Here is a 20,458-nt window from a genome sequence, read left to right as displayed (position 1 = left end):
TGTGCAGATAAATGTGTTTGGTGCATGATCATCAACCCTGCAACCAGACTAGACCAGAGCCCCATCTACCAGATTCCGGACGGGGCCAAATTGGCATTGCCACAATGTACCTAGTAACTAAAGGAAACTCTTCACCCTGTGGGCCCCATCCAAGGAGTGGAAGGGCTGGATGAGGGTAGAGAGTCATGGAGGCTCTTTCTGGTGGCCATGACACATGGGGTCAGCACGCTGTGTGGTCTCCAATACTCAGTAGGGGCGACCATGGAGCTGGGGTAAAGACTGCCGTAGCTGAACCTGGAGAGGTCATGGTGCGAGAGTCCATTCTACTGGGCGAGTTGATTTATGGGCAAGAATCGGAAGCCTGACTCATGTCTGCCCTTTGTATACATTTTCCCCGCCCATCTGTCTGTCTTCCAGGCAGGAGATCCAGAACCCTTTTGAAACTGTTCTGCACGAGCATCTCAAATACATTCGGGCTGCTTATTCACATTTGTTCTATTCGCTGTGTCACCAGTGGGAGGAGCTTCATGTGCTATGAGTGACAGAGGCTGCAGAGATGTCCCCAAGGGACACAGGACTCCCTGTCAGATGCTGGTGCCAGGATTGTAGAGAAATGTAAATCAGGAAGTTTCCCCTTCCTGGAAAAAAACAAAAAATGGCTGCCACATGACAGAAAAGCCACATAACACGTTAGCAGGTGAATTAAGACACCTCTGCTGAGGGGCACCTGGGTGGCTCAGTGGTTAAGCGTCTGCCTTCGGCTCAGGTCATGATCCTGGGGTCCTGGGATCGAGCCCGTCAGGCTCCCTGCTCAGCGGGGAGCCTACTTCTCCCTGACCCTCACCCAACTCATGCTCTCTCTCTCGCTGTGTCTGTCAAATAAATAAAATCTTTAAAAAAAAAAAAAAAGACACCTCTGCTGAAATTAATCCTTCAGAAATGCCCTTTATTTTAGAAAGAAGTGAGGTTCAGTCACGAGTCAGCTATAAAAGTTGCCAGAACGTCCATGAGAACGTGGGCCTGAGCGGGGCGGTCACGGAGCCTTCAGCATGTGCTCCTGGACACTTTTTTTTTTTTTAACTTAGGCTCCACATCCAGCACGGAGCCCAACGTGAGGTTTGAACTCACAACCCTGAGATCAAGAGTCGGACGCTTAACCGACTGAGCCAGCCAGGCGCCCCACTCCTGGACCCCTTTACAGGCATGCTCACCCCTCACAGCCACTCTGCTCCAGGAGCACAGAATGAGGCCTTCACCCCACTCTGACACTTACTGTGACCCACTGTCCCAGGTCAGGGCATGCGCACTGTCACTTCTTTTTCAAAGGACAAAGGCAGGAGAGTTAGCCATCAGTGGTCCTAAGGGTGGCGTCACTGTATTTTATGGTGAGTATTTCCAAAATCAGCAAAGTGGTACAGCCACGTCTTCCCAGTTTCTTCTTGTTCAATTCTGAGGGTTACCTCGAGAAATAGTTCTCACCTTAGAAACGGTTTATAGTTTAAATGTTTTGTGTTAGGGCAGTTTTTAAAGAACCGTCACCTTTCCTCACGGATCTGCAGTTAGCAAACGGCCGACTAGTCTGCCAGAGAGACGGTCCCGCAATAAGGGACCATAACAAGGGCCGCTGGGTGGTGGCAGCCACTGCAGAGGCCTCATCAAGTGGGAGCGGAGCCCCCCTCCCTGCCCTGGGGCTGGTTTTCATGCCACCAAGCCAGCCCTGGGTGTCTGATGAGTGAGGCGGGGACACCAACCAATTTAGTCACGTCATGCTGTCTCTGTTGTTTGCTGCCTCATCCCTGGAGGGTGCTTTTGCTCGTGGGCTGTGGTGTGAAACCTTTCTGTTGTGTGTAAATGGGTGGCACAGGGCTTTCTGTTGGATGTAAACACGTGGCATTAAGACTTGCGTTCCCTCTTGCTGCTGGGCCACTCCTGCCCATGCCCTGGGGCCTGTCCCCAGGGTGGACATCTGGCTTCGGTGAGCGCTGTGTCCTCCCATGGGTTTTCTGGCCTTCTGTGTACTCACACTAGCGCACGCACCTCTCTGAGCCTCCGTCCACGGTCTGCTCGGTGCTCTGGCATCTTCACCCTGCGTGGCCACCACTTCTGTGCTTCCGGGAGCTAGCCTAGTGGTGTTCACAGGTGTAGAAATCTGTGTCTTTGTGCCTCCAAATTGATAACACATCCTTTGCCAAAGAGGTCTAGGCTTTCTCTCTCTTCCTCACATCTGACTCTGTTTACAGTTCTGTTAAACAGTGAATACAAGGCGCCTGGGTGGCTCAGTTGGTTAAGCAACTGCCTTCGGCTCAGGTCATGATCCTGGAGTCCCGGGATCGAGTCCCGCATCGGGCTCCCTGCTCGGCGGGGAGTCTGCTTCTCCCTCTGACGCTCCCCCATCTCATGCTCTCTCTGTCTCTATCTCATTCTCTCTCTCAAATAAATAAATAAATAAATAAACAAACAAACAAAAAAACAGTGAATACAAAAGACTATGTGTAAGGTTATGAATAGTAAAATGAGCACTGAAATATCTGTTTCCAGTTTATTTCTATAGTTATCTCTGAAGAATCTTCCATGCTCTCCCACCCTTCCCTCCCATACTCAGTGTTCTGAATTCTATCATCTTTTCCTTGCTTACTGATACATTATCAATACATGTTAATATAATAGTATATTGATACATTATGTGAGCATAAGCAATACAGCGTTGTTTCATGTGCTTTTAAACCTCCCAGAATGAAATCACACTCTCTTATTCCGTGACTTGCTTTTTCCCTCAACATCAGGCCCCGGAAGTGCCCTCCACCTCGCCCTGTCCTCCCTAAGGGAGGAGGCGCTACAGTTACCCCCCACCCCACCGCCGCCCTGCCCACTCTCCCTCTGAAGGGAGTCAGAGCTACTTCCACCTGCTGTTGCAAACACAGGCCCTCTGAGTGTCCTCATGCATTCACAGGAATTTCTCTAGGGCATATGCCTAGAGAAGGATTTTATGAACTACTTTGGCCCGATAGAAATTGAATGTTTTTTCACAAATTGGATTACTTCTCCCATCAAGACTGACACAAGATAAAAGAGAAAACCTGACTACTCTGAAAACTCATATATAAATTTAAAAAGCTAATTAACCTCTTCCCACACAGAAAGCACCAAGCTCAGAGAGTGTTACAACAAATCCAAGGAACTATTTCTAATCTAACACGAACTCTTCCAGGGATACAGAAAGATGGAGCATTCCTCAATTCATTTCTTTTTTTTTTAAGATTTTATTTTTAAGTAATCTCTACCCTCAAATGGGGCCCAAACTCACGACCCCAAGATCAAGAGTGGTGCACCCACCGACTGAGCCAGCCAGGCGCCCCTCAGTTCATTTCTTAATACTAAAACAAACACCGGCAAGGACAAAAAAGAAAAAAAAAAATCACATTTGCCAATACAGAAAACATCTTAGCAAAGATGTCTAAAAGTCTTCTGTTCAAAATTAGCTAAAACAAGCAACCCCCACCTCCCATTTCTCAGTTACCTCGGAAAAACCTTACCCTAACTGCTCGTAACTGTGGTAAGCAGTCCATTTCTGTACCTTCTTAGAGAAACAGACAGTGAAATTGGTGTTTCTTTACCGTTTTGCTGGGGGCAAAGGACAGAATGAGCATGTCCCATCTGTCACAGGCAGTGGCTCCGCCACGACGCAGGGCCTGTGGCTGACAGGGACACACAGACCTGGTAACCTAAAGCAGACAAGCTGGGGTCGTGGACGACGCAGCAAGGAAACCCGGGGATGGTCCTCGGCTGGTAGCTCGTCAGACCTCAGAAAGAAAAGATAAAATAACAGCGATTCACCTTCAGGCTGAAGGACTCAGTTCTCCGTCACCCACATTTAGAGCCACCAGCCCATCCTGACATCCAGGAAAGAACCATCAAGACCAGAAGAGGAGGCCACGACAGGACCCTGCGTGAGGCTCTTCCCTGCACCTGGCACGGCCCCGCCCTCTGCTTTCGCACCCTCTACTCTTGGCAGAATTCAACCCTTGTCTCTAAAGGGCAAGACTCATACTAATATTTTTAAATAAAGTACACAAATAGATGTTGTCATTGCTTTTATTACTCATAGTTTAAGCAACATTTTATATATATATATATATATAAAAAGTCATTTTTAAAACAACCACATTTGCTAGAAAAGTGTCTTTTCCCTTGCACCACAGGTTTCTGCACTGACCACTGATACCTAGAGTCCTTCATATTAAATATATTATTAACGCGGGCACCAGGCAAAAGCTTAAGAACCTTTGAGTTTCCTACTTATAAATCCCCAAATAAATCCCACCCCTATGATATGGGTTACTAACATTAAAAACACTAAAAAATACACATTCATTTCACTTTTGCTAAATCCTTTTCTCTGTTTTCACATGACCAAAGATGTTGGCTTGGTTATGAATTCAGAAATGCTCCCAGAGTTCTTGATGATGATTCATAGAGAAACCTGAAACATAAAGAAAGATGATTAACAACAGAAATCAGCGACCAAAATACCCAAATGTACATTTTCACAAAATAAACCTAGAAATGTCTTGCAACGGAACACACACTCCGAGAGGCTGAAATAATCAGTAACTTTTACTGATTATTTCTCGTATGTGAGGTGGAGCAAGAATCCCCATCACTAGGAAACTGCACTTGAACAGGGCCGTCAATCACTGCTCCCACGGCCACAGCAGTTCACCGAGTCCCCAAAGCACTCTTCACGCGAACAAAACACCAGGCCAGGTTTTCTGTAGGTGAACTCTTACTCACTCAGAAGTACTCTCATTTGTGAGGATCTAAACCGAGACTCAGATACAGGGAAGCCTCATAAACATGACAAGTACATTTCACAATCATGGGCTTTCTCTCCACAAAAACACAAGATAAATGAAAACTATTTATCCCAAGACTCACTATTACAATGACACCTACTCCAATCACTTCCCCTGGTCCTGCCCTACACACCTGTCCCAGAGAGCCAGGTTTGGGCTGAGACCACTCAAGACACGGGAAGTCCTCACACGGGCATTTGCAGGTGTGTGTTCCCTTCCACCACCTGGTAACCACGAGCGCCTCCAGCACTTCCCTCAGAGGGGATGCTGGCCCTGGACACAAACACCAGTCTCCATCCCCAGTGACGTCTCAGCTGACGCACTGTTCGGCGAGTGTCTGCCTGTGTCCTGCTCCTCGAGGAGACTAACCCACCACATGGTCTACAACAGCCCTGCCTTGTATCAGTACAAACAGGCATGTTACTAAATTCTCTACTAGCCTCATTAAAAGAGATCAGAAGAATAAGGTGAAGTTCATCTTAATACATTTTATTTTACTCAATATACCCAAAATACATCAGCCTGCAATCAACATAAAAATAACACCGGCATACTTTACAATGTTTCTTTCACACTATCTTCAGAACCCAGCATGCACTTAACACAGCATCTCAGGTCAGACTTGCCACATTTCACGTGTTCAATTTCTACATGTGACAAAGTGGCCACTGCAGGGCAGCACAGATCTAGAAAGATTTTGGGATTTTTTTCTCTTTACCTCTGGAATTCCATAATTTTATCCACAGACTTACTTAGGCGTGATTTCTTTTCCATTTAATCCCATCCAGAATTTAGTGAAACAAAAAAAAGAAATTTTAAAATTCCCCATTTCTTCAGTTTTGGGAAGTTTTCCCTATTATCTGTTAGATGACTGCTTTTCTTGGGTCTGTTTCTCACCTGTCTTTACCCTGTGACTCCTCTTCATCAGTAAGTCTGTGTTCTGAAGTACTCCTCCAACGTGATCTTTTTTTTTTTTATTAAAAGATTTTATTTATTTATTTGAGAGAGAATGAGAGAGAGCAAGCACATGAGAGGGGGTAGGGTCAGAGGGAGAAGCAGACTCCCTGCCGAGCAGGGAGCCCGATGCGGGACTCGATCCCGGGACTCCAGGATCATGACCTGAGCCAAAGGCAGTCGCTTAACCAACTGAGCCACCCAGGCGCCCCCCAACGTGATCTTTCAGACCATCTGGAATCTGAGTCTCAGCAGTGACATCTCTCCAATACGTCAGGGACATTTTTAATTTAGGATTTTTCGTTCTACATCATCTTTTTGGGGTATAATGGATTTTTTTCTTTGGAGACTTTTATTATTGTCTGACTGGCCCACCAGTGTTACTTGAGCAATGGCTGTTCTGACTGTTCCTAACTGCTGGGCTACCCTACATGTGTGGCTGTTTTGTGTGTGCCCGACAGACACCTCGTGTAGAGGTGGGATGGTGAACGGTGAGAGGCACAGGCCCTGTGGAGGCCACCAGCGCAGCAGTGAGCTGGAAGGGACAGTGGCCAGTCTTAGCCAAATTACCTCCCTGGGCCAGCGTTCTCATGTGTGACAAGACGTTTGAACCAAGTAATGTGCTCGCCTGCCTGAGCTCTCCAAGCCTTTAAGTCTATGTCAGAAGCCGAGTCTTCAGCCCACCATCAGGCCCCACCGCCTCCAGCAGACTGTGTTCATGTGCTGAAGAACATGCAACACGACCACAGCCACAGGAGGGGCAGACGGAATCAATTTTCTGAGAAAAACATTAATAAGATAAACAATGTCTGTTTTTATTTACATCTAGCTTTAATTTATCTACACCAATGTCCACTGGGCATTGATGATGAGGGAAGCATGCTTCTAAATCAGCTATAAAAAGCATCCAGTCCCAAAATCATTTTAAAAAGACTATTAAAATTTCATGGAGCAGAATAAAATGGTATTATTCATCAATACTTGATAACCAAAAAGAGGTGATTTCGTCAGGGAGAACGCCTTTCCTTCAAGGTCTAATAACAAGGTTTAATGCTGGGGGTTGCCCAGAACACTGTCAAAAGTTGCCTGCACATAGGCATAATTAATATTGGCAAGTAATTTGCTTATGATTACATTCCATTTACTCAGTGGGAAAAATTCATGATATAACCTGAACCATAAGAAATATTTATACTTCTAAAATTTCTAATTATAAATTTATTGCTATTTTCATACTATTTATGAAAGTAATAAATATAACATACTTGACATTTAAATGCACCAGCGTGCGGGCAAACGTATGCCATTCCTCCTGAGAAAATACGTCCAATTTACAGCATGCCATATTAGGTGAGGCAATTAAAGTGCAATGAGAAGCATTTTTTACTTGGCACCCAACAGACCAGTTAACAGAATACTAACACTGCTAGAGAGAAAAGTTGCTTATTCGTTAAGAAAACATTCACTTCTGAATTAATGCCCCATTGCCTAAAATATTAACTGGACCAAAGGGCTCCCAGAGTCTTAAAGATGTTAACTTGCCTTAATGTCTCTACCCCAACATCAAATCAGTAATATTTTCAATTTAGTCTTAAATGTCTATTTTCCATTAGATTGATTTTGTTTTAGACACTGGTTTTCTATAGTGTGGTTCTTGCACATTTAGGGAGCCCGAGTTTCATGGTCCGGTCCTATTTTCTTAAGATGTGTCCACCTTAAAGGGAAGAACTCTTTTTGCCATCTGTGTATCAGCTATTAAATATCCGCACAGAGCCCAACAGAAAGCTCGATCCCAAGACTCTGAGATCATGACCTGAGCCGAAACCAAGAGTCAGACCCTTAAATGACCTCGCCACCCAGGGGCCCCCAGTTTTGAACTTCTAAGGCCTTTTTTTCCCCTCTCAATATAACTAACACGATTCAAGTACTCAGCTTAAAACTCTGTGCAAGTGGGAAAAAAAGAAATTTCTAAGAAGGAGCAAATGTCCCTGTTCCCTTACATCTTCACAATAGTATATACATACCATTCTACACCCAAAAAAACTTATCCTTGCAAATGTTATTTCTAAGAACAAAGAAATCCTGTAAAACGCTTGGACTTCTGGGGCATCTGGGTGGCTCCGTCCGCCTCTTGATTGCAGCTTGGGTCATGATCTCAGGGTCATGGGATCGAGCCCCACATTGGGCTCCTGGGCTGGGCATGGAGTCTGCCCAAGATTCTCCCTCTCCATCTGCTCCTACCCCAGCTCACACTCTCTAAATAAATAAATAAAATCTTTTACAAAAATGCCTGGACTTCTGAGATTGTTATATCCTATGAAAATAACTTATCATTTATATAGGTTGTAATTCTGATGTGCCTGGTAAAAATATTTACACTGCCGTAGGTTTTCTGAAATACAAACACTCCTCATTTCCTCCAGCTCAGAAGATCACTTCCCTCTTCCCCATAAGTGTCTAGAAATAAATAAGCTCATAAAACCTAAGAGTCTGTTGAGTTTCTCCTTCAAATATACAGCTGCAAACCCAACTTTATTAAAACCACCTGGTAAATATTCAATAATTTCTAGGATGAAGTATATAGTTGAACGCATTCCCTTTGCTCACAACGAGGTCATGCAAACCCCTACCTACCCCAGTGCCCAAGTCAATGCCCTGGTCCGTGGGAGCTTTCTCATCCCGGTTCTGACCACTACAGAGACCACAGGCTTTGCAGAGACCCAGCCTTCTCCAGGAGACCCCAACAGTAAAGGCACCCCAGGCCACTGTCCCCACCAGGCCCCCCAGGGCGGCTGTCCAGCCAGCAGCTACCTGACTAGAACAGCACATGGAAGCTCACAGGATTGGCAGAGGGCCCCAGCTTTGGTTCCAGCAGCTCCCCTGGCACCTCCCCTGCCTCCTGGAGACTGGATATCCAGTGAATCCCATCAGAAGGCCTCAGGACTTCTCCATCCATGGAACAGTCTGTCCTGGGGTGTGTATCGTCCCTAGCAACAGAGTTGCTCCTCACATCTGCCTTTCCTCTCTGCTTTGGAGTTCGCTTTAACTCTCACTAGCCGATAGCTCGTTACACTGGCGCCCTGATAAGAATTTCTGACATTGAGATTTTCCTGTCCTAGTCACTGTGTGGTTTCTGCCTTCTAACTGAAATGCCACAAATACCCAGGAAACACTTGCTAAAGGAGGCTGGTACAGTTGTCTTAATACCAGACAAAACGGACTTTCTGGGTAAAGCATTACTAGAGATAAAGAGAGACCCTTCGTAAAAATAAAAGGGTCAATTCATCAAGAAGATATAGGGATTCTAAATTCATATGCACCTAATATCAGGATCACAAAAGATAAGCAAAATCCCTCTTATCAGAAATGCAGATCCAGTAGGCAGAAAATCATTAAGAACACAGTTGAACTCAACAGCACCATCAATCGACTGCATACAATTAATAACAGTGTATAAAATATTTACCACAACCAGCTGGGATTTATTCTAGGTATGCAAGGCTGGTTCAACATTCAAAAACCACTGAGTGTAATCCATCACAAGACTCAAGAAGAAACAGCGTATGATCACATCAGTAGATGCAGAAAAACATTTGACTAAATCCAACACCCATTCATGATAAAAGGTCTCAGTAAATTAGGAATAGAAGGGAACTTCTTCAACTTGATGAAGAACATCCACAAAATATCGGCAGCTCACGTCAAACTTAATGGTGAGAAACTAGAAGTTTTCCCACTAAGATCAGGAACAAGGCGAGGATGCCCGCTCTCATCACTGCTTTTCAACACTGCACTGGAAGTCCTAGCTAATGCAGTGAGAAAAGGAAAGAAAAGGTAAACAGAGAAGAGAGAAAACAGTCTTTGTTCATAAATTAGCAATTTAGGGTTTTCAAAGCCTTTCTGCAAAGGAGAAAGTAGCTAAGAAAAGTGGCTACTTTCCGAGGCATACATAAAACTATTACCTAGTTCAGAGGTCTGTAACACTTAACGTTCTGAAGTTCACAAAACAGTAAGAAAAACACCGTTTTTGCTATTGATCTGAGAATCAAACACAGCTAATAGCAGAGTCTACAGGAAGTTGTACAGCTTGTCAGACGCCAAACCTAACAAAGGCACTCGGCCAGAGGAGCCCAGTGAACACCTGCCTCAGAGCAGTCCCTGTGGCAGCAACGGGCCACCCAGGAAGCAAGAAATGACCAGTATTTCCTCAAAAGTCTGGAGGAACCTTCCCCATCCTCATTGTGGATGCCTGGGGCCTGGGCAATTATGTCTTAGAAATTTGAAGCCTATCGTTTCAAAAACATAGCAAACCACTCAAAATAATCTGTCTAGTTTTAAAACCATATAAAATAAGTTTGTATGTCTTTATTTTTCTGGAGTAGAATTTACCAGATGACAGTTTTGTTTTTGAAGACAAATTCGGGAGTAAATCAAACACACGCTCAAGGGGTTTTCCAACGAGCCGTTTCTGTGCTTACAAGCCTGTTTTCTCACTGCCTGGCTGTTAAGTAGCAGCAATGAGAATAGGATCTGAAATGTATCTACGGAGTAGTATAACTCTCAGAAAAGTCCATCTGGAGCACGTCTAGTGCTTTACCTCTCCGTGCTGTCCTCGTCCAGAGTGATCTCCATGAACGTCTTCAATTTTCTGTGAACAGTGGCTGCAACATCCTTCACTTTTGAACTCCTCTGTTTACCTACAGAAAAGTTACAGTAAAGACAGAGAAAAGATTTTAACACCACCACTGCAGTGTTAAAGCAAGCACACTCTGGGCGCCTGGGTAGCTCAGTCGGTTGAGCGACTGCCTTCGGCTCAGGTCATGATCCTGGAGTCCCGGGATCGAGTCCCGCGTCGGGCTCCCTGCTCGGCGGGGAGTCTGCTTTTCCCTCTCCCGCTCCCCCCTCTTGTGCTCTCTCTCTCTCTCAAATAAATAAATAAAATCTTAAAAAAACTCTGCTATCAATGTGGGTACAAGTTCAGTAAGACTGAGCCACCCCACCCTTCGAGTTAATCTACCCATTGACCTGTGTAATAGTAATCGTCCCGACAGGGATGTGAGAAGATCAAGCAGGCGTTTTCGGAGGCACCCCATTAGCTCTGAGGGACAGCTCCAATGGACATGATCCCATGAGTTCTGTCTGTGCCATCAGAGACCTGATCCTCACCTGGACCTCCACCACAGATAACAGCTACCATGTTTCAGTGTCATCACTGTGCGGCACAAATTTAAGTACCTATTAAGTACTAGGTGCTCATCAGCACCATACCTCCCACCCTCACTCCTTCACATGGGGAATGTCCCCTCATTCTCCAGACCTCAACTCAGGTGAAAGTCCCTTAGAGAAGTCTTTTCTGATGTCCAGCATGGGTAACACTAGTCACAAAGTATTATCCTAAACCCGAAGACATGCCGTGCATTAGAGCTTACGGGGAGAGCTTGTTTTAATAGGAGCCCTCTTTGGGGGCACCTGGGTGGCCCAGTCGTTAAGCGTCTGCCTTCGGCTCAGGTCATGATCCCAGGGTCCTGGGATCGAGCCCCGCATCGGGCTCCCTGCTCTGCGGGAAGCCTGCTTCTCCCTCTCTCCCCTGCTTGTGTTCCCTCTCTCGCTGTCTCTCTCTCTCTCTCAAATAAATAAATAAAATCTAAAAAAAAAAAAATAGGAGCCCTCTTTGTCTATAATACATTACATCTTAGAAAATGATTTCAACATTAGTAAAACTGAGTAAAAAATACAGAAACTTAACAGTAATACGCAGAGACATTACTGCATTTTATATTGAGGTGAGCATTTCATAGGTATCTCCAACTACTTTTCCAGTACTGTTTCAACTGGCTGGGATATTCAAAACACGCAAGTATAAGGCTTAAGTAAAAAAGCAGATACATTAAGTATTAACACCAAAAACCCACCCATCATGAGCAAAAATAAATTCAGATTTTTAAGCACAGGGAACACATGACAAATCAATAGAAATTCAATTCTGAGGCACAGAGAGGGACATGTAATGGGTCCAGTGGGGGAAGGCGACAGGTGGACAGGACTGGTTTCTAGGCTAGTGCAGGGTCAGCTGAGCAGAGGGAGCCCAGCACACGGCGTGTGCTCAGAGCATGGGACGACAGGCTGCAAGAGCTGGGGGAGTCTGACTGGCAGGGGACATGGCAACAAGGAACCGAGTTCTCAAACATCCTGTAACAGTTCTGTATGAGATCACACCCAGCAATATCCCAGACGGTAGAAGAGAAAGTTTAACCAACCTTTATTAATAACCAAAATAATATGCATAACAGCTGTGAGACACACAATGCCTTCAATATCATCAGAAGTAACACATGCCTTTAATTCATCTAAAAATGACCTGCAAAAAAAATTAATAAAAATCCGTAATTATTCTATAGTATATATGCTAATACTTTATAGAAAAGACTAAGATAGCCAAGATTCATCAACTACCATGAATTCTAGCTTTCAGGTAGTGGGAAGTTGATTAAACTCTTCTCATACTTTTCACTATAAGCATGCCAAATCACAGCACAGGTAAGATATTAACATAAGATGATGTTGCTAGAAAGAGAATAGGGACGTTCTGGTAACCGAGAAAAGCTACTCTGTATACCCACAATGCACACAAAAAAGATTTCATATCACTGAAAATAACTCGTGGATGCTAAATACGATGCTTTTAACGTTTTCATTGACTGTATCTACTACTGCAGTTCCTCAGGTATCAGACAACTGCGAAACCTTTCCTTCTCTACTCCACCAGTCCTGAGTGTGCCACAACAATCCCTGGGCTTCAGCCAAGGGACACACGGGCAGCACCGTGCGCCAAGAAACCACGCTGGCATTGAACCCAGGCAGGTGTTCGGCGTATCCTTAGTAAGAAGTATTCTACTACACAGCGACATTTTAAATGTTTCCCTCCAGCTGAATTTTAGTTATGGTAAGCATAACCAGGGACTTTTCGGATGGATGTATTTGACAGAAAGTTTGAATTTCTCTTTGTAGAAGTATAATGCAAAATTTTTGAAAAATGCAACTATTTTTAATTGCTGATGAGAGAAAATTCTAGGAAACATTTTTCTCATGGGAAAAAAAGCACCTTTGAGAAATTTTGAGAGCTGAAGGAATACAGCAAAATCTACTGAGAGCTTCTAGTCACAAGGAGAATCTCAGGACAGTAAAGAGAACATGGTTACCTGATCACATCCGGAGACTTCATTATCATTCCTATTAAACACCTTGAAAATGGTGGGAGGTCTGAAAGAACCTCAGGGGTGGTGAGCTCTTCCATATTAGAAACCTAAAAAGAAGTTCCAAATCAGTAATTTCTAAATTGAGACTGAGACAGGCTAGTAACTTGTTTTATACCGCTGTGGGTTTTCAACCAGAAACTAAAAAGAATAGTTTTTATTAACTGTTGAAATATCTATAGTAATTATGATTATTATTGTAGACAGGGGTATATTATTCATTGGACAGAAGTGAAAAGATAAAAACATTCAACAAACCTTTTCTCAGACAGCCTGTAATGCGGGAGCACTCTCTGTAAATAATGTGCTTTTATGCAGGTCTAACTGGCTGTTGTTAATCATCCAGGATCGGGTTTTCTCAGTCTCAGCATGACCGACATCCTGGACTGAATAATTCCTTGCTGTGGGCCATCCTTTGCACTGCAGGGTGTTGAGCAGCATCCTTGGCCTCCACCCAGCAGATCCCAGTGGTACCCCCTCCCCAGCACTGCCAGTTTCTTCTGGAGAACCACCCACGGTGCAATAATGTTGGTCTGGACCCACGTAAGGGGCTCTGGATTTATGCCCCTCATCACCAACCTTACAAGTTTAAAGTCATCCATTAGTGGCGAATGAACTCCACATGCAAATGGCTCCTTGGAAAATCTAAATCCAAAACCCTGCTCTGGAAGGGGTGGGGGCTGGGGGGGGGCGGGGAGGGTTATGTCTTTGTTGCCTGATCCCCCCCATCTCCTCCTCACTCCATCCACCTTTATACATCCCATACTGTCTCTCGTCTACTTCTCGGCCATCAGGGGACTCGACTCAGGTATAACTACACAGTACTTCTAAACAGCCTTTCCATATGCCCTCTGGAGGATTCATAATACTAATTTGGATATTAAAGTCCAATCATTATTATGTTTGAAATAGCTGTTTCTCATTAAAATGCTTTACATCTTAAATGTTGTGAATGCATTTCTGATATAGACAAATGATTATTGACTGGTTAAAATAAAATGTATCTTGGGGCGCCTGGGTGGCTCAGTCGGTTAAGTGTCCGACTCTTGGTTTCAGCTCAGGTCATGACCTCAGGGTCGTAGATCCAGCCCTGCATCGGGCTCTGTGCTCAGTGCGGAGATTGCTTCAGATCCCCTCTCCCTCTCCCTCCTGCTTATTCTCTCTCTCTCAAATGAATATGAATAAATAAAATCTTTTAAAAAATGTATCTTGAGATTTTTAGCATATGTAGCAGTAAGATATAACAGCACAGAGTAGGAGAATGCTAATCGGAAGAACATTGTTACAAGACTCTTACGATGCACAGGCATACCGTAATTTCTTAGGGAGATTGATGAGTTAAATATGCATACTAAAATGAAACCTAAAACAATTACACAAAGGACAATATAAAGTCAACAGAGAAGATAAAACGGAAGAGTACAAACACCTGATTCATCAAGAAATGGCAGGAAAAGAAGAAAAGTAGGGGGACTAATAGAAAACAAACATCAAAATTGTCAAATTAAATACAAACATCGATGGTTTCATTAAAATCAAATGGGCTAAGCACCCCAGGTAAAAGGCAGAGACTAGACCCCCCCCAAAAAAAGGCATGCCCATGTGGTGATTATAGAAAACACTTTGAACATGTAGAAAAACATGCTGAAACTAAAAGCCGTCTCTTAAACTATCAGACAGCCAATGCATCAGAAAGACACAGCAGTCCTGAGCATGTATGCACCTAACAACAAAGCTCCTACAGACATGCAAATTAACGGAAAGAGACAAGTCCACCACGGTGCTAAACTCTCATTAGTGGAACAAGTAGACAAATCAGTAAGGAGACAGAAGAGAGGTCGGCAAACATGTTTTATAAAGTAGTAAAATATATCAGATTTGTGGGCAAAACAGTCTCTGTCAGGACTACTCAACTCTGCAGTTACGGACAAAGCAGCCAAGGAAATTTGTAAATGTTGGGCGTGGCTGTGCTCTAATAGAAGTTCCTTTACAAAAACAGACAGTGAGTCATGTTTGTCCACAGGCCATTAATTGATTTATTTATAGTTGTTAGCTATAAAGCTCAATGGAGTAAATAAATTCTAGTTCTTATTCCATGTATAATTCCATCTTTATCTAGTAACTAGATCCTTGGTTAGGATAAGATCCTAAACCAAGCTTTAAGCTTTAAGGAGGGCCTTAAATTCCATTAAGTTTTTAGCAATTTAGTTGGCTGTTTTTATACTCATGGTCTTACGGTACAGAATTTATATAACACAATGCCACTGTCAGATGCCCTCTTCTCATACTGAGAAAATCGATCATCACCTTTCTACCTTCTAAGTCACTACTCCGGAGTGCGCCTTCCCTCAGTGCCTCAAGGATCTCACTGGAGAAACAGCTTTCTGTTCGGATCTGAATTATCATCCTGGTTTTGTTGATCTTTACCCAAGTAGGCTAACCGTAAGAACTATGCAACTGCTAGGAAAACAGCCAGTCCTTTAGAGTAGGAATGAATAAGTTATCTGTTTAAACTGATATCAGAGGTTCAAATTTCCTATGCTGAGACATGAAAAAGAAACGTAAGGCCGTCAGACGTGAAGTACCCCAAACTGCACTGTCAGGCCATGCTGCATCCTGCTAACCACTGACCATGGCTGCTTTCGCCTTGTCAGGAGAGAAGAGTCTTAAGAAATATATCAACTCATGTTGATACCCAAAATGCAAGAAGGAAAAAAAAAAGTTCACGATGGAACTACTCACTGGGTCTTAATCAAAATGGCAACACCCTTAACAAAATTCTCCAGTAGTCACATGACTCGAGTCATCAGCCAGCTACGAACTGTGAGGGGCAGTGGCTGGAGAAGCAGGACACCTATTAAACTCTGGGTTCTTAAAAAATACTTGGGAATAAAACTAATGATGTAATATATGGGGATTAACATAAGAATAAAAAAATTAAAAAAAAAAATACTTGGGAAAACATGAAAATGTGCTTCTAGGAGAGAAGAGTATGTTGAATGGTCAGAAGCAGACATGGTGGGGCGCCTGGGTGGCTCAGTCGTTAGGCGTCTGCCTTCGGCTCAGGTCATGGTCCCAGGGTCCTGGGATCGAGCCCTGCATCGGGCTCCTTGCTCCGCGGGAAGCCTGCTTCTCCCTCTCCCACTCCCCCTGCTTGTGTTCCCTCTCTCATTGTGTCTCTCTCTGTCAAATGAATAAATAAAATCTTAAAAAAAAAAAAAAGAAGCAGACATGGTGGTTTCAGGATGAGCAGACCTCACCTTCCGTAGTTGGTGACTTATCTCCACCACAGATGCAGCAATCACAGTCGAGAGCATGCCCCGATGGACGGGCGTGTCCATGTGCCAAGACTGAACGGTCATTATAAATTCATGGAGAGAACTCTGAACTGAATAAAGAAGCTACAAGAAAACACACCAGTCATTTCTTAGTGGTTAAAAAAAGACACTTTACAGGAGTATTCCTACTGTCCTCCCCAGAGTTTCAGGAATCCCAATCTTGTTTGCCCTTTATCAACACCCAATCCTTCCCTTCCCATTGCTGACTCAGATCTCCTTACTATCTCCCCTTGTCATGTACAAATAATCAAAATCAGCATTCTCAAAAGTGTATTTTAGTTGGAAAACTCTATGAAATAACAATTGGGCATTCACAAGCCAGTTGCAATCAGTTATGTGTTTCCTGTCCTGCCAGGCAGAAGACTCTTGCTGCTGGCCTGTTGACCTGGGCTCATTAAAACCTGTTCCAAGACTAAGAGTCAAAGGTGGGCTCTTGGCCCGCCTGCCCCAGGTGCAGACAGCACCACCTCTCTGACTGCACCATGCTCTGAAAAAGGTCAGCAAGCACCACTTGCAAGACAGCACCTGGTAATTATCTCCCATTACTGAGGCGCACACCACCCAACAGCCCAGTGGCACAAGTGAATGCCAGCCGAGCCTGTGTGTGAGGTGACACGTCCCCATGCACCCCTGTCCGCTTGGTGAGCACTGTCTGTCTAGTGACTAACAGCCCATCCTGGGAAGGCGTGAGTACCCGCAGGCCTTCTTCTGGTTGCTTCCTGAAGCTCCGGGCCATACATTCCAACAGTTTCTGAAATACTTTCTGGACCATATCAAACAGCGTTGCAACTTCTTCGTCTGAGTCTGGTTTCTGCATCAAGGAATTTCCGGTTACCTCTTTCAGAATGCCCAGAAGTAATGACACATAAAAGAAGCCCTTCACTAGAAAGAATATTAGAAAAATCAGTTATCTAACCACAAAATTTAGCTGAAATTATTACATTTTTCACACAACACATGTGTATTATGGTAACTGGAAAGAAATTGTTACTGGCAAGCCAATACCAGGTCGATCAGATTAATCTAAATTTTAACACACAGGGGTGCCTGGGTGGCTCAGTCAGTTAAACGTCTGCCTTCGGCTCAGGTCATGATCCAGGGTCCTGGGACTGAGCCCCGTGTAGGGCTCCCTGCTCAGTGGGGAGTCTGCTTCTCCCTCTCCCTCCCCCGGCTTATGCTCTCTCACTCACTCTCTGTCTCAAATAAATAAAATATTTTTAAAAAATAAATTTTAACACACATAAATTTTTTATTTATTTTTATTTATTTATTTATTTTTTAAGATTTTATTTGACAGAGAGAGACACGGCGAGAGCAGGAACACAAACAGGGGCAGAGGGAGAGGGAGAAGCAGGCTTCCCGCCGAACAGGGAGCCCGATGCGGGGCTCAATCCCAGGACCCTGGGATCATGACCCGAGCCAAAGGCAGACGCTTAATGACTGAGCCACCCAGGCGCCCTAACACACATAGATTTTAAAATAAATAAATAAAATTTAAAAACCTTCTCCTTTTAAATATAACACCAATACCTTCAACAACAATAACAGTATATTTAAGTTGATCACTAAGAACTGGGCTCACTACACATGTGGACAGTGTGGCCCCTCGATCACATGGATTAGAGAACATGTCTCCTTTTCTCACATAATGGCAAAATTAACACCAGCTCTACTGTCACAAGTCTAAGAAGGATGGCCCAAGAGCTTTCAAAATGTGATTTACAAATGTCATAGGCCAACTCTGCTAAATTTCTAACATTCTGTAGTTTATCGTTGTCTTTCTCTTCTGAATCACTTCCTTTACTGTGTTGCATTAATTTGGTAAAGTGTTGGGGCGCCTGGGTGGCTCAGATGGTTAAGTGTCTGCCTTTGGCTCAGGTCATGATCTCAGTGTCATGAGATCAAGCCCCACGTCGGGCTCCATACTGGGGGTGTGGAGCCTGCTTGGGATTCTCTCTCTGTGCTCCCTCCCCTCCCACCCCTGCTTACACAACCTCTCCCTCAAATAAATAAATCTTTAAACAAAACAAACAAAAACAAAAAAAAAAACCAGAGCCAGGGGTCTCACCCTCCAGAAGCTTCTCAAGCATCATCACTGTTTCTTACTTCTCTCTGGACCCTCACGCTGCCTGACACTCACTGACTGACCTTTTTGAGGTCTGTGTGCATTAGTGCCTCCCCATTTAGACAGCACGCTCTCCCTGGGCAGGAGCCATGCTGCATGATTCTTTCTTGTATACATTTAAAAATATATACTACGTAAACATACAAACTATATACTACATATATAAACACATATATAAATTATATAAAATGTGTATCTATGTTTTTAAAACTTGTCATATGGGAAAGCACAGAAATAATGTTCCTCATTAATAGACTATTATCTAGGTGAAAAAGAGGTATGACCTCTTTGACCTTATATAGGAATCATATGACCTTACACAGGAAATGGACCATGTAAAGAACCTCAGTTTAGAAAACAAATTAGTAAGATATAGTAAGCTCTGCAAGAGACAGAGATAAGAACTAACCCCAAACCCAAATTTACCTGCTAAAGTAAGTAAAATAACTGGTTATGTTCCAGTCAAGTTTACCCCTCAAAAGGTCTATGGAACTACCAGAATCAACAAAGTTTCTAAAATCACTGCAAACATAATAGAAACTTTCAACAAATGAATCTCTCTTATTTAAAGGCAGAGGGACACACACTCTGCACACATGCAAGTCACTTCAATGGGCAGTAAAGCATGCTAGGCTCTGAAATCAAAGTACGGACAGCTCAGAGGAGGCCGATGTGCTGAAGATGAGAGGCCCAGCAAACAAGAGTGCTGCCCTTTTTCAACCATCCTCAAGGTCACAGTGTATGGGGAACCACACACTTAACTGGTATAACTATTGACAAAAATTGGAAAAGCTAAAAACTGTAATTCAAAGCTATTTCATTATATTCAAGCACTGTGTTCCTTATAACCAAATATACATAGACAGTGGTTAAGTAAAGTACAACACATTACTAAAGATAAGTCAGAAATTCACAGCCACACAGAATAGATGCCCCTGACTCTGGAAGTTCTTGCTTCTCCAGAGGGAAGCGGTCCAAAGCAATTGCGGGGAGTGATGTCAGCCCCCAGGGACGGCATCTGCAAACAAGCAGAAGCTCACTCACTACCCCAGCCCATGGCAGCAGCCGCAGGGAGCAGCGCAGCATGGGGGTCCGTGGACCCCGGCCTCCTCTGCTCTGCCTCAGCCTGTCATGTGTTCCCCCCTGCAAGTCCCTCTGGCCCAGCCCCCCCAGGCTCCATGCCAGTGGCCCATCCACCTTTCAGTTAGGACAAACCCCTAGGTTTACTGTCCTTACTCCTTGTTTACTAGAAATGTAACCTCCCTTTTTAAATGGGCTGGTTACTTTCTGGAGGACTACCATCTCCTAGTGCTCCGGCACACAGCGCTATCTTAACCACCTGCCCCAGACGGTCTTTTCCCACAGGCCCTGTCGCTTTTCAGTCCCTGATTTTGCAGAACACACAGTGTTTTTTCAAGACGTACGCACTGCATTACAGCTGAGACACCTGCTCTTGTGTGAGCTTAGGTTTTTTACATTTGGGTTATGGATGGGGACTCCGCTCTACTCAAGGACACCTCCTCTAGAACATGCACTTCAGCATGAAGAATGCCATATTATAATATCAGTGATATAAATGTGATTGGTTTTATAATTAGAAAGTTTTATTAGGACTCTTCCAAGTAGAGCAAGAAGCCCCGTGAACAACAGACCCTGGGTATGCCTCGCTAAGCTGCTAAGTATGATCCTACTTGCGACAGGGTTACAAAGGATGGCCACGGTTGACGCTCCCCGGGAGCCTCTAATTGTTGGAATGTATAGAAGCAAAGATCATTTCAGTTTGGTTCAGGTATAAAGTCAGCAGCTTCAGGCCTTATTTCTGGGGAACAGATACCTCTATGTAATGAAACTAGCAACATCAGAGATCTAAAATTCAAGTTACCTCCTTGGAAATGGAAATTTTATAAATACTAAAAGTAGAGTCAGTTCTTAGGA

At 44.0% G+C, this 20,458-nt stretch overlaps 1 protein-coding gene across 8 annotated transcripts in view; it reads right to left on the bottom strand.

The window, feature by feature from the left end:
• Positions 1 to 4,163: 4,163 nt before the first annotated feature.
• Positions 4,164 to 20,458, bottom strand: part of NCAPG2 (non-SMC condensin II complex subunit G2) — a 65,022-nt gene continuing 48,727 nt past the window's right edge. For 7 of the 8 annotated variants that reach the window (XM_035029759.1, XM_035029761.1, XM_035029760.1 and 4 more), the window contains 6 exons: positions 17,093 to 17,280; positions 16,321 to 16,461; positions 13,007 to 13,110; positions 12,065 to 12,165; positions 10,405 to 10,504; positions 4,164 to 4,480 (listed from right to left, as the gene is read on the bottom strand). In XM_035029759.1, the coding sequence (XP_034885650.1) occupies positions 4,429 to 4,480; positions 10,405 to 10,504; positions 12,065 to 12,165; positions 13,007 to 13,110; positions 16,321 to 16,461; positions 17,093 to 17,280 (686 nt within the window). In that variant the 3' untranslated portion in view covers positions 4,164 to 4,428. The other variant, XM_035029765.1, reaches the window with a different exon arrangement.

The sequence above is a fragment of the Mirounga leonina genome, unplaced genomic scaffold (assembly GCF_011800145.1).
Source record: "Mirounga leonina isolate KUSES-001 unplaced genomic scaffold, KU_Mleo_1.0 Mir_288, whole genome shotgun sequence".
NCBI classification, from domain to species: Eukaryota; Metazoa; Chordata; class Mammalia; order Carnivora; family Phocidae; genus Mirounga; species Mirounga leonina.
Note: the sequence above shows the minus strand (reverse complement) of the source record. Positions and strands in the feature narration are given on the sequence as shown.